The 15,758-nt window shown below is 41.8% G+C and overlaps 1 protein-coding gene across 1 annotated transcript in view; it reads left to right on the top strand.

Annotated features, from left to right (window-relative positions):
- Positions 1–15,558, top strand: part of LOC143282348 (uncharacterized) — a 106,906-nt gene extending 91,348 nt beyond the window's left edge. The window contains exon 3 of the mRNA XM_076587956.1: positions 15,063–15,558. Within this exon, the coding sequence (XP_076444071.1) occupies positions 15,063–15,450 (388 nt within the window). The 3' untranslated portion in view covers positions 15,451–15,558. The remainder of the gene's footprint in view (positions 1–15,062) is intronic.
- The last annotated feature ends 200 nt before the right edge of the window (positions 15,559–15,758 follow it).

Below are 15,758 nucleotides of genomic sequence, written 5' to 3'. Positions count from 1 at the left end.
TTGTGTGTGTGTGTGTGTGTGTTGTTTACGTACCGTTGTTCAAATGCTTCATTAAAAAAAAGTGTGCAAGTATGCCGTCTGAAGTCAGTATAAAGATCTGCTTAAAAAAATAGATTAAAAAAAATAAAAGTATTGGCCTATGCCACGGAGTCTATTTTTAGACTGTTCAAAAGTAACGTCTAGAAATATATCTTTAAAGGTCTCATCATGATATTAGAATCAAATTAGAAAAGTATGTTGGAATGTAAGTCTAAACGAAATAGATCTATGGAGAATCAGATTAGAAAGTATGTTGGAATGTAAGTCTAAACGAAATAGATATGTGGAGAATCAAAATAGAAAGTATGTTGGAATGTAAGTCTAAACGAAATAGATCTGTGGAGAATCAAACTAGAAAGTATGTTGGAATGTAAGTCTAAACGAAATAGATCTGTGGAGAATCAAAATAGAAAAGTCTGTTGGAATGTAACACCTGAACCAAATAGATTCATGGAATTGGAAAGATCTGCTAAAAGAAATGTCGTAAATATAAACGCAATTTGATGTTGTTGTTTTTTTAAGACTTTTTTTCAGACCCTGTTCAAATCTAACAGGAAGCAAATTCTCAGTGCACGGGCACTGTTTGTGAAGATAACGCTTCAACGTGGCAGAGAGTCGGAAGAGGTTCGGGGCTGTGCTGAATGAACAGTCTTTGCGGCGCTAAGTTCACCTAGCGTTCAGAATGTCCATCTGCGCAGTCTACGTTGTTTCTATAGACTGAAGCACGGACTGAACGCTGATCCAACTTAGCGCTGAGACTATCCCTTCAGAGTCCACGTTGTTTGCAAAGACTGGAGGACGGTCTTAATGCTAACCAAACTTAGCGTTGAGAATGTTCCTCCAAAGTTCACGTTGTTTCTATAGACTGAAGGACAGTCTTAACGCTAATCCAACTGAGTGCTGAGAATGTTCCTCAGTCCAAAATCTATGTTGTTTCCATAGACCGAAGGACGGTCTTAATGCTAATCCAACTTAGCGTGGTGAATGTCCCTTCAGAGTCCACTGAAGGACAGTCTTAGTTGTTTCCACAGACTGAAGGACGTTCTTAACGCTAATCCAGCTTAGCGTGGTGAATGTCTCTTCAGAGTCCACATTGTTAACCAAAACTGAAAGACGGTCTGAACGCTAACCAAACTTAGCGCTGAGAATATCCCTCGATCCAAAGTCCACGTTGTTTCCATGGACTGACGGACGGTCTTGAGCTAGGGTCCTGAAACTTTACAGATTTTCTGCTGCTTACATGTTCTTAAAGCGTGCAAAATTTCATGTCTACATGCTGTAGATCCTGAGATAACAGAAAAGGCTAAAAAAAACTTTCTCGATCTCGTGGTGCCACCTTAACGCTAACCCAACTCAGTGCTGAGTATGTCTCTTCGGAGTCCACGTTGTTTCCATAGACTGAAGGACGCTCTGGACGCTAATCCAACTTAGCTTTGAAAATGTCCTTCCAGAGTCGACTTTCTTTGAAGGACGGCCTTATCGCTAATCCAAGTTAGCGCTGAGAATGTCCCTCCAGAGTCCACTTTCTTTGAAGGACGGTCTTATCGCTAATCCAAGTTAGCGCTGAGAATGTCCCTCCACAGTCCACGTTCTTTGAAGGACGGTCTAATCGCTAATCCAAGTTAGCGCTGAGAATGTCCCTCCAGAGTGCACGTTCTTTGAAGGACGGTCTTATCGCTAATCCAAGTTAGCGTTGAGAATGTCCCTCCAGAGTGCACGTTCTTTGAAGGACGGTCTTATCGCTAATCCAAGTTAGCGCTGAGAATGTCCCTCCAGAGTGCACGTTCTTTGAAGGACGGTCTTATCGCTAATCCAAGTTAGCGTTGAGAATGTCCTTCCACAGTCCACGTTCTTTGAAGGGCGGTCTTATCGCTAATCCTGCTCAGCGCGGCCAGCATCGCTCATACATCCGAGTCCGCGTACCATCGTGTGACAGTTTCCTGGGAAAACAGGCCCCGTGGCAGACTCGATAAAACGTTGGACCAGTGTTCACCAGAGGTCAGGGTTCGAGGCCCTGTCTCGGCATGGTGTCGTGTCCTTGGGAAAGGTACTTTTACTCCGATTTGCCTCATTGTCACCTGGGCCGTCAATGGGTACTTACCTGGCTGCGGCTGAGGAAGGTTTTTAAAACACGGATTTGGCCCCGACTTCCTATGCCGATTTCTAGACGCCGTGGATATGAATTCACTGCCCCTGGTGGCAGTAAAAAGCCACGAGGGTCTTTAATCAACATTTAGAAACCAAATATATCACAGATTGACATAAGTTTACATTTGGGCCAACAGCAAAGTGAGAGCTGTATTATCAATGGTTTCTCCAGTCAATGGGAAATCATTTACAGCTTAGTCTTTTGTGAAGGACTATGACTCTCAAACTAGGAGGCAACATTGCACTGGCTCTTAGTGCTGCAGCCTTGTGGGCTAGTTGGCCTTTGGGAACCATCCCAACGCCGACTGTCCTAAAACCCTCTTGGCCGAGAGAGTGGGGATGTAACTTGGGCAAGACACTCTCCACTATAATCAAATTCTAGCCCAAATAGTCAGAACAGCAGTTGCCTCCTCTGCTGTTCTGATGGTCATAGTCGGACGCGACTGACTATCATATATATATATATATATATAAGAAACCAAGGAAGCAAACGCACGCACGGTCATGCTCACATACACAGAAGAAGACAGATTTTAAAAAAAATTTAAAAAAGGGAAAGAAAGAGAGATAAAGGGAGTGTCGAGAAATGATTGACTGCTAGAGACTGATCGATTGATTGATTTCCATTTCATGCACTCAAACCTTCCAGTCTTTATTTCTGATGGTCGCTCCGAGAGAAAGAGAGGGGAAAAACAAAAACAAACAAACAAAACACGTTTCAGTTCTAAATGGAAAGTGAATGCATGGAGACAAAACTTGAAAGAAAACAGTGAACACCAACAACAGCAACAACAACAACAATAACAACAACAGCATCATCAACAACAACAACAATAACAACACGAGCAACAAAAACAATAACAGCAACAACAACAACAGCATCAACAACAACAACAGCAGCAGCAACAACAACAACATCATCAACAACAACAACAGCATCATCAACAACAACAGCATCAACAACAACATCAACAACAGCAACAACAACAACAACAACAGCAACAACAACAACGAAACAGCAACAACAACAACAACAACAACAAAACAACAAACAGCAACAACAACAGCAGCAACAACAACAGACAGCAACAACAACCGCAAAATCACCCACCATGTTTCCCATTCCCCCCAGATTTAGACATAACCTTTTTAAACGATTAAGCGCGAGGAAGTTGACCCCAACCCGTCCACGCCCACGCCCGCGCTTTCATCTCTGCTGAACGACATTTACCCTGACTCCAACACACACACACACACACACACACACACACACACACAGAGATTCCTCAGCGACAACACTTGGTGTGGTTGGCGGGGGTGAGTGGGGTTTGTGGGGGGGGGGGGAGGGATGTCTGCACATAATGGCAGCGTGGACAGTGGGGTGGATGATGGTAGGGGTTGAAGGGGGGGGCGATGGGGGGAGAGGGCAGAGGGGGGAGGCGGCGGGGGGGGGGGGGGGAGATGTCTGCACATAATGGCAGCTTGGATGGTGGAGGGGTGGGGTGGGGGTGGGGTGGGGGTGGGGGTTGAAGGAGAGTGGGTTGTAGGGGTGGTGGGGGTGGGAGGGAGTGGGGCGGGGGCAGTGTTCCGGATCACAGAATGGTAATAGATTTAGGGAACAGAGGAGGGGGGATGGGGGGAGGGGGAGGGAGTGGGGTGACAGACAGACCAGGGAGTGATTTGTTGTGAAGAATTTGGGGATAATATAGACAGGCCAGGTAGTGATTTGTTGTGAAGAATTTGGGGATAACATCGAGACCAGGCAGCAAATGACGAATTTGGAGATAATATAGACAGACCAAGGAGTGATTGATGAATCTGATGATGATATAGACAGACCAGGTAGTGATTGATGAATTTGGAGATAATATAGACTGACCAGGTAGCAATTGATGAATCTGGAGATAATATAGACAGACCAGGTAGTGATTGATGAATCTGATGATGATATAGACAGACCAGGTAGCGATTGATGAATCTGATGATGATATCGTCAGACCAGGTAGCGATTGACGAATTTGGGGATAATATAGACAGGCCAGGTAGTGATTGACGAATTTGGAGATTATATAGACAGACCAGGTAGCGATTGACGAATTTGGAGATAATATAGACAGACCAGGTAGTGATTGACGAATTTGGAGATAATATAGACAGACCAGGTAGTGATTGATGAATCTGATGATGATATAGACAGACCAGTTAGCGATTGACGAATTTGGAGATAATATAGACTGACCAGGTAGCGATTGATGAATTTGGAGATAATATAGACAGACCAGGTAGCGATTGATGAATCTGATGATGATATAGACAGACCAGTTAGCGATTGACGAATTTGGAGATAATATAGACAGACCAGGTAGTGATTGATGAATCTGGAGATTATATAGACAGACCAGGTAGTGATTGATGAATTTGGAGATAATATAGACAGACCAGGTAGCAATTGACGAATTTAGAGATAATATAGACAGACCAGGTAGTGATTGATGAATTTGGAGATTATATAGACAGACCAGGTAGTGATTGATGAATTTGGAGATAATATAGACAGACCAGGTAGTGATTGATGAATTTGGAGATAATATAGACAGACCAGGTAGTGATTGATGAATTTGGAGATGATATAGACAGACCAGGTAGCGATTGATGAATTTGGAGATAATATAGACAGACCAGGTAGTGACTGATGAATTTGGAGATAATATAGACAGACCAGGTAGCGACTGAGGAATGTAATGATGATATAGACAGACCAGGTAGTGATTGATGAATTTGGAGATGATATAGACAGACCGGGTAGCGACTGAGGAATGTAATGATGATATAGACAGACCAGGTAGCGACTGACGAATTTGGAAATAATACAGACAGACCAGGTAGTGACTGATCAAACTGATGATGATATAGACAGACCAGGTAGCGATTGATGAATCTGGAGATAATATAGACAGACCAGGTAGTGATTGATGAATTTGGAGATGATATAGACAGACCAGGCAGCAATTGACGAATTTGGAGATAATGTAGACAGACCAGGTAGCAATTGACGAATTTGGAGATAATAATTATAGACAGACCAGGTAGCAATTGACGAATTTGGAGATAATATAGACAGACCAGGTAGCAATTGACGAATTTGGAGATTATATAGACAGACCAGGTAGCAATTGACGAATTTGGAGATTATATAGACAGACCAGGTAGCAATTGACGAATTTGGAGATTATATAGACAGACCAGGTAGCAATTGACGAATTTGGAGATAATATATACAGACCAGGTAGCAATTGACGAATTTGGAGATAATATAGACACACCAGGTAGCGATTGACGAATTTGGAGATTATATAGACAGAACAGGTAGTAATTGATGAATTTAAAGATAATATAGACAGACCAGGTAGTGACTGACGAATTTGGAAATAATATAGACAGACCAGGTAGCGACTGACGAATTTGGAGATAATATAGACAGACCAGGTAGCGATTGATGAATCTGATGATGATATAGACAGTCCAGGTAGCGATTGACGAATCTGGAGAATATAGACAGACCAGGTAGTGATTGATGAATCTGGAGATAATATAGACAGACCAGGTAGCGATTGATGAATTTGGAGATAATATAGACAGACCAGGTAGTGATTGATGAATCTGATGATGATATTGACAGACCAGGTAGCGATTGACGAATTTGGAGATAATATAGACAGACTAGGTAGTGGTTTGTTATGTCGAAGTTGAAGATAATTAATAGGTTAGGTAGTAATAACTATTTGTTATGGCGACTATAGATGCAATGAATAGACAAGCCAGTCAGTGGTTTGTTATAACCACTTTGAGGGATAATAAGATAACAAGAGCGTCCATATAGTGATTTGTTCTGATGAATTTGGGAGATAGTAGACAAACAGGCCAGGTAGTGATTTGTTATGACAAATTTAGGAGATAACTGATAGGCTATGAAATGATTTGTCATGACGAATACGGGGAATAATTGATAGGCAAGAAAGTAATTTGTTATGACGAATTTGGGGGATAGTTGATACGCAAGGAAGTGATTTGTCATGACGAATTTGGGGGATGATATTATTGATAGGCAAGGAAGTGATTTGTCATGACGAAGTTGGGGCCAGGTATGACAGCTATATCTGTGTTCACTGTGGATGTTAATGTGATGTGTAGCCGTTCAATTGATTCGTGTTTTTGTCCTTGAAAAGATGTCGTTCACTCATAGACAGACACAGACACACACAGACATACACACAGACATACACACAGACACACGCACACACACGCACGCACACACACGTACACACACACACGCGCGCGCGCGCACACACACACACACACACACACACACACACACTCACACGCACTAACACACACACCACTAACGCACACATACACGCGCGCACTAACACCGGCATACATACATACATACATACATAGATACATACATAGATACATACATACGTGCGCGTTTGCTCTGGACACTCAGATAAATACAAGATCTAGCCTACTTGTCTATCTATTTATCTATTTGTCAGTGCACCTGATTCTGTATCCCGTCATCTCTGCATTCCATCTATCTATACATCTATCTGTACATATAAGTATCTATAATATGTCTATCTATCTATCATCTATCTACCTACCTTTCTGTCTACCTGTCTGTCCGTCCATCTATCTACAAAGTTATCTATCGGACAGTCTCTCTGTTTGTTCGTCTGTCAGTCTGTCTGTTTGTTTACCTGCTTATTGTGCCCATTTTTACTGTCCTACCTGTCTGTCTGTCTGTATAGCTTTCTCTCTACGTACGTCTACCTACCTGTCTATCTGCCTCTGTCTGTCTGGTCTGTCTGCCTATCTATCTGTATGTCTGCCTGCCTGCCTGCCTGTCTGTCGGTCAGTCAGTCAGTCTGTCTGTTTGCCTGTCTCTGTCTGTCTGTCTGAATATTTCACATTCAGTTTTCTGGTCAAATGGAAAAGCTTCCTTCACACTCGTCATTTCATTTCTTTTTCTTCACATTATCACAACTTAAAGATACAAGCAAATCTTTTTTCTGTCTTTCCATCATTCTTCTGTGTTAATTTCTTCTTCTTTTTTTTTCTTTCGAATATGCTTTCCACTCTTTTTTTTTTATGTTCTTATTTTTCTTTCTCCCTTCTTTCCTTCCTTTCTTCCGTCCTTCCTTCATTCATTAATTAATATATTTGTTTATTCATTTATCTATTTATTACCTAACACTCGGCTTATATCACAGATTGACATAAGTTTACATCTGGGCCAACAGCAAAGTGAGAGCTGTATTATCAATGGTTTCTCCAGTCAATGGGAAACCATTTACAGCTTAGTCTTTTGTGAAGACTGTGACTCTCAAACCAGGAGGCAAAATTGCACTGGCTCTTAGTGCTGCAGCCTTGTGGGCTAGTTGGCCTTTGGGAACCATCCCCAACGCCGACTGTCCTAAAACCCTCTTGGCCGAGAGAGTGGGGATGTACTTGGGCAAGACACTCTCCACTATAATCAAATTCAAGCCCAGATAGTTGGGACAGCAGTTGCCTCCTCTGCTGTTCTGATGGTCATAGTCGGACACGACTATCATATATATCTATTTATTTATTTATTTATTTATTTATTTATTTATTTATTTATTTATTCATTCATTTATCTATTTATCTATTTGTTTGTTTATTTACTTTTCTTTTTGTCTTCCTTTCGCCAGTTCTTCTTTGATATCTATCTATTTTTCATTTCTTTTATTCTTTCTTTTTTTCACTTATTTTATTTATTCGTTTATTTATTCATCTACTTTATTCATTTGTTTATTTATTTGTTTGTTTGTTTATGTGTCTGCCTGTCTTCGCTTTCCACTTATCTAGAACATGTTCATCCTTTGTTCTATCTTCATGTATATGTGTGCCTTTTGGTTTATCTGTGCGTTTCGTTAATAATTCATCTCCTTCTGTTTTTATTTTCTGGGAGTCACAAAGTGAACAGTATGGTGAGCTGTCTTTGGTTCATCGTCTGTTTCACGTTCTGTTTGGTGTCCACCATTATTCTCTTCACCACACAGACTTCCCTCCCCCTACCTCTCTTTCAGTTTCAGTAACCCTTTCACCGCAAATCAATTTAGAGTACAAAATTCCCTTGTGGCATAAACACAGAAAAGACAGTGGCTAAGAATAGCTGGGGGTTCCCCCTGCGATGTATTGAAAATATTGCCCATCATACCACCGAACATTAAGAGCAATAGGTTCGTGGTTAACAGACCAATGAATGGTCACCTTTCAGTGACATGGGTCCTCTACCACAACCTGTGCATAAATGCGAGCTTGGCGGTGAAAGGGTTAATCCCCTGATTGCTGCGGACATGCCTACTTGCCATAGAAGGGCTGCCCCACCCCTTCACTGAGATAACATAGTGAAATCAGATCAGAGTGTCAGTCATCACTGTTTTTGCAGACTTCCTACCCACCACTACTTTGCCCTCTCCTGACGTCATCGTGTAGTGTGTATGTGTGTGTGTGTGTGCGCGCGCGAGCATGTGTGTGCGTGTGTTGGGTATTTTTTGTCGTGTGTGTGTGTGTGTGTGTGTGTGTGTGTGTGTGTGTGTGTGTGTGTGTGTGTGATTGTCCATACCTGCAATTAGTAGTGTTGTCTTGGTGTATAGATACACATTATATGTGTTGTTTTTTCATGTGCACAGGTATGCTATCATACACAATTGTATATGTGTTGTTGTTACATGTACGGCGCTTAGAGCTCATCACGTGGAGAGTTTTCGCCCATATAAGTATTATCTGTGATTATTATTGTCATCATTATCATCATCTTTAGACAGTGGAACCGATCGTATCATTGAAAAGTAAAGAAACATCAGAAGAAGAAGAAGAGAGAAAAAAGGTGTTAATTCTGATAGCTAGTCGATCAGACATCACCAGGGCTCGGCAGGGAGAGGGTTAATCGGCCACGATGGAATCGAACCTGTGACATTTCTGTCACCATGGCAACCCGGGAACGGTGTGAAAGAAGTGGTATCTCCAGGCCAAATCCTTCTGGTGGTACAGAACAGGGGACATAAACACCTGTTCTGGTGAGGATGATTGTGTCCCTTGACTGTAAAAACGATGTTCTTCAGATGGATGATGATTTATGGTGATGATGATGATCATCATCATCATTGTCATAATTCCTATGCAAAGGGTTGCTATAATGATCATTATTATCATAATCATAATCATAATTCTTAAGCACATGGGTGCTAACAATTAACATCAATATGGGGGGAAAAAACGATCACAAAAATTTACGGTACAGGGTATTATTAACAAAAACTAGAAGCAAAACACATGTGCAATGTGTCAATGAACACACACACACACACACACACACACACACACACACACACACAAACACACACACACACGTACACACACGAACACACACACACACACACACACACGCACGCACGCACGCACATACACACACACGCGCGCGCGCGCCACGCACGCACGCACGCACGCACACACACACACACACACACACACACACACACACTAAACGAGGTTGTGTTAATTGCTGCTTTACCCATCTTCGAAGACACTGACTTCTCGTGTCTTTGATTGTGATTCCACTTGTCTCGAAAAGCTTCTGGTATACATGTTAATCAATGATTGATATGCGATGGTGATCATTAGGTCTTCGTGTATCTAAATGTTATCAGCTGGTATCTTGGTGTATGAATTATTAGGTGGGTGGGGGGGGGACGTAAAAATGTTGAAAATAGAAATCTTCATTGCAAGTGGAAAATCAATCAGTCAATAAACTATCTATTTTCTGTTTCTTCACCCCTCTCTCTCTCTCTCTCTCTCTCTCTCTCTCTCTCTCTCTCTCTCTCTCTCTCTCTGTCTCTGTCTCTCTCATCCTATGAATATATTATGCATCTGTTTAGGAATCTATATATCTATCTGTCTGTCTGTCTATCGGTCTATTCCTTTGCTGTGGTGACGAAATACTGGATACCCGGAGTAGGATCATGTTCTCTTAGCCAGCCACCAGCTTTCTGTACTGTCTGTACAGCGGTGTCCCCACGTTCTCTTTTATCGTGGGGTTACACACACCCGGAACCCCCACCACCCCCTCAACCCCCACCCCGACACACACACACACACACACACACACACACACACACACACACACACATACACTAACACTAACAATAACACACACACACACACACACACACACACACACACATACACTAACACTAACAATAACACACACACACATACACACTAACAATAACAATAACACACACACACACACACACACACATACACTAACACTAACAATAACACACACACACACACACACACACACACACACACACACACACACACACACATTAACACTAACACTAACAGTAACACACACGCACGCACTGTCACACACACACACACACACACACACACACACACACACACACACACACACACACACACACACAACACCATATGAAGATAATATGGTACTGTTCCCCCCAAAAAACGAGGTTCTACATCAAACAGACAACAACAAAAACAGCCAAAAGAAAAGACAGAACCAAGGACTATAACACTGCCGCCACGCCGGATGCACCTTGCAGTTGGCCACAAAGAGGTTCATTATCTCCCCTCCTTGGAGCATGTTCCGCTTCTCTGCCCCGACAGGGAACAGCACAAGATTAGTGAGTAATCCCCCCCCCCTTTCTTTCTCCCTATCTCCCTCTCTGTCTCTCCCTCTCTCTGTGTCTCTGTCTCTGTCTCTCTCTCTCTGTGCAACCAGCATGACGCAGTCTCAGGCAGCGCCCAGAAGGTAAGACTTTCCTAGACAATACATTTATCTGCGTCAGATTTTTTTTCTTTCTTTCTTCTTCTTCTTCTTCTTCTTTCTTTCTTTCTTTTTAAGCCCTCTAGTATGGAGTTACTCAAAATAGAAGAACAGGAAATGAAGACAATGGCGTTTTTGTTCAGTACAGCCTTGGGTGTGTGTGTGGGGGGGGGGTGCGGACGGGTAGGGGGTAGGGGTGGAGGAGGATGGGAAAGGAAGGAGAGGGAGGGGAGGAGGGGGGTGGGGGGCAGGACTTCCTGGGGCATTGGTCTCTTTTGTGGTGTGTGCAGTTCATTATTTGCTGGAACTGATGGGTTTGTGCTTTTTTCTTCTTCTTCTTTTTTTTTTTTTTTTTTTTTTTTCTTTTTTCTTTTTCTTTTGTGGGCACTTCTGAGCAACGCGAAGGTCATTTGTGTGCGGGGAGGGTGGGGGTTTAGGTGTCTGGAGTTGGGGGGGGTGTCTGTGTGCTGTGGAATGTGGGAGATGAATGCGTGTGTAATATCTTTCTTTTTGACTCAGTTGTGTCAGGTAAGTGAGTCAATGTTTTAACCCGGTGTTCGGGTGTGTGTGTGTGTGTGTGTGTGTGTGTGGTAAACTTTAAACATTGCCATTTTCTCTGGAAATGCTTTGTCTGTCAATACCAAAATTGGTTTAAACCTAGTATAAAAAAAAAATCTTCACAGTCATACCAATAACAGGTTTTAAGTCTCCAGAATAGAACCATATATAGTTCCGAATCATTAACGGTTTATTTCACTGAGATGTGTTCCGAAATCCGAAAATTCTAAAAACCGCTTTCCACTGGGATTGGTTGACAAGAAGGAAAGTTGTGTTGGAAGACGACATGACCTCGTGTTTCTTGTTCACAATTAAAAAGAAAGAAACACAAATTCAGGACAGAACACCTCCAGTGATACTAGCGACACCATCGACGTGTTTACTGCATATAGATATTCTAAAGTGGACACTGAATTAACTGGAATGAACATAAAATAAAAACTGAATCGATCGTTTCTTTCAGCCCTTTGTAGACTGGTTTGTGCAGATCTAGAGATCTACTATGTGTTGCGATGTTCTTGAAGGAGATGGCAACGTCTCCTTTACCGCCGAAATAAAGGAATAATCGAGATGTAATAACACACACACACACACACACACACACACACGCACACACACACACACATAAAAATGATTTAAACGGCATTATTACGTCCAATACAATCACATCTATTTATCACAGGAAGAAGAATACGTCAACATTGCTTTAGTTAATTTAGTCATTTGACGTCAGATGTGCTTTGGGGATTAGTCTGCTTGGATAAGAACTGAACACGCTTGGTTCGATCCCATTCACATGCCTTTTTTTTTTCTCCCAAGCATGCCTATCATTTAATACAGAGCAACTTTCAACGATTTTTCAAATCTCTTTTTTTTTTCTCTCTCTCTCTCTCCTCATGATTCCTTTACTAGATAAGGCGCAAAGCACAAGTGAGTCTTGAAGGCTTTGCCTCTTGTTTGTTTTAATTTCAACAGACACGGCAATTAGATTGATAACCCAGATGAACACTGAGCATCAATCAATCAAGAATTCAATTAGTCTGTTTAGTTGTGTGGAAATTTGCGCACTTACTTGTAAATATTGAAGAAGAAAAAAATCTAACTTCCAAGTACGTTGACTTTTTAGGCCGAAGTTCCTGCGCTTAGTTATGGATTATGTTACTATGTCACAAACACTGATTTCTTCTGACTTTTTTTCTCTGATTCTCTCTCTCTCTCTCTCTCTCTCTCTCTCTCTCTCTCTCTCTCTCTCTCTCTCTCTCTCTCTCTCTCTTTCTCTCTCTCTGCTTATCTATTGTCCTCGAAAATAAAGAATTTGTCTTGTCTCTTTCTCTCCCTCTCCCCCCACCCCCTCTCTCTTTCTCTCTCTCCCTCCTCTCTCTCTCTCTCTCTCTCTCTCTCTCTCTCTCTCTCTCTCTCTCTCTCTCTCTCTTTCCATTTCTCTCTCTTTCAGTACCAATACCAATCAAAGAAAATGTTGATCACCAATGCGCATTACGTTGTGAAACGTGGCAAGGGACATAACTGAAATTATACCGACCGTTTTCTAGTGGCGTAAAATTGTCTTTCTTTTAAATTTGTCGATCGCCGATTTTTTTTTTCTTATTGTTTTATTTATTTATTTATCATTTCTTTCATGGATGAGTTGCCTTCTCACTCAGTCACTCACTCACTCACTCACTCACTCACTCGTTCAATCAATTACTCACTGAATTAATTACTCAGTCTTTCACTTACACACTCACTTGCTTATTTAACTATTAATTTTGTTCATGTCAAGGGAACTGCGTTGTTGTTTTTTTTGTTTGGTTTGGGTGTTTTTTTTCCTTTTTCTTTTCTTCTTCTTCTTTTTTTCTTCTTTAGTTCTCATTTTGTTTGGTTATTTGTTTGCTTGTTTGTTTGTTTTTCTTTTTTTTCTTTAGGGGGCGGGGGGGGGGGGTATTGTTTTTTTTGTTTGTTTTTGTTTTTTGTTGTTGTTTTTTTTGGGGGGAGGCGGGTGGGAGGTGGGGGGTTCTTCTGTATTGGATTCCTTTTCTTCCTAGGACCTTAATAATAAGTAAACACACTCACGTATTCGCTTAAAACTTAACTGCATACTCACTCATTCTCAAACTGAATCGAACCAATGTCTCACTCCTGAAATCATTGGATTCGTTCATTCATTTCTTTTTCTTCTTTTTTTTTTCTGGAGTTGGGGAAAGAAAGACGGATTAGTTCGTGTAGTCTTTTTTTTTTTGCGAGCGGCTGCACATGCGTGATGTTTGTGTTGTGTTGTGGTGTGGTGTGGTGTGGTGTGGTGTGGTGTGGTGTGGTGTGGTGTGGTGTGGTGTGGTGTGGTGTGGTGTGGTGTTGTGTGTTGCCGTGGTATGTTGTGGTGTGGTGTGGTGTGGTGTGGTGTGGTGTGGTGTGGTGTGTTGCCGTGGTATGTTGTGGTGTGGTGTGGTGTGGTGTGGTGTGGTGTGGTGTGGTGTTGTGTGTTGCCGTGGTATGTTGTGTTGTGTTGTGTTGTGTGGTGTGGTATGGTGTGGTGTGGTGTTGTGTGGTGTTGTGTGTTGCCGTGGTATGTTGTGTTGTGTGGTGTGGTGTTGTGTTGTGTGGTGTGGTGTTGTGTGGTGTTGTGTGTTGCCGTGGTATGTTGTGTTGTGTTGTGTGGTGTGGTGTTGTGTTGTGTGGTGTTGTGTGGTGTTGTGTGTTGCCGTGGTATGTTGTGTTGTGTTGTGTTGTGTTGTGGTGTGGTGTGGTGTGGTGTGGTGTTGTGTGTTGCCGTGGTATGTTGTGTTGTGTTGTGTTGTGTTGTGTGGTGTTGTGTTGTGTGGTGTTGTGTGTTGCCGTGGTATGTTGTGTTGTGTTGTGTGGTGTGGTGTTGTGTTTTGTGTTGTTGTTGTGTGGTGTGGTATTGTGTTGTGTGGTGTTGTGTGTTGCCGTGGTATGTTGTGTTGTGTGTTGTGGTGTGGTGTTGTGTTGTGTTGTGTGGTGTTGTGTGTTGCCGTGGTATGTTGTGTGGTGTTGTGGTGTGTCATGTCGTGAAGTGTCGTATAGTATCGAACAGTGTCGTGTCGTGAAGAGTCGTATAGTATCGAACAGTGTCGTGTCGTGAAGAGTCGTATAGTATCGAACAGTGTCGTGTCGCCGGTGTCATTTTCTGCCTTATCGTTCGTAATGAGTTCAACATCATTATCGTTGTCGTCACCGTCATTATTATCAGCATCAACATCATCACAATGATGATAATAATGATGATGACAACAAAAGTCTCTGTCTCTGTCTCTGTCTGTCTCTCTGTATGTATATATATATATATATATATATATATATATATATATATATATATATATATATATATATATATATATATATATATTATATATATATATATGTGTGTGTGTGTGTGTACATACATGTATGTATGTATGTATGTATTTTTTCTTTGTGACAGAAACCATGACCTCATGACCAAGAGAGGGGAGGGAAACACCGTCAACGTTCCGGTGCACTTAGAGTGCTGTCCCACTGAAACGCGCCCCATCCAGCCACGAGGTGGCGTGTCGCGGGAGGGGAAACTTCTGGAGCTGTACCGTGACAAGTGGACCGTGCAGCGGCTGTACCAGACTACCTGCCATCCTGCCGTCGTCAACAGACCGTGTCAGCTCGTTGATCCTCAGATCCAGCGGTTTTCTCGCTGTGTACAGAAGTATTCCTACGCGTACGCATTCGTCAAAGACTTCAATGTGTCACAGCATTATCGCCTGGACTATGTCAAGGTCCGCTCGGGATGTTCGTGTGAGGTGGACTTTTCCCTGCAAGAAACGATTGAGTTCCGCTAAATAAAAAAAAAAAAAAAAAAAGAAGATAGTATACCATTGATTCTTTAGTTGTCTAATGTTGTAAGGAGCGATTCCCTTTTGGTGAAGTTATTGAGTATCTTTTTGACGATACTTCGAGTCAAGTAATTTTTTTTTCAACGCAGGGAAACTTATTATTATTATTATTATTATTATTATTATTATCATTATTATTATTATTATTAATTTTTCACAGTGTTGCCAAACTGTGGGGTATATTAATTTTCAGATTAGATGAAAATATCAACAGTTGTCTTTATTGCTGACTATAGATCACAGAGTATTCATAT

This window comes from Babylonia areolata, chromosome 5 (assembly GCF_041734735.1).
Source record: "Babylonia areolata isolate BAREFJ2019XMU chromosome 5, ASM4173473v1, whole genome shotgun sequence".
Lineage (NCBI taxonomy): Eukaryota > Metazoa > Mollusca > Gastropoda > Neogastropoda > Buccinidae > Babylonia > Babylonia areolata.
This window is presented reverse-complemented; position numbering and strand designations above follow the sequence as displayed.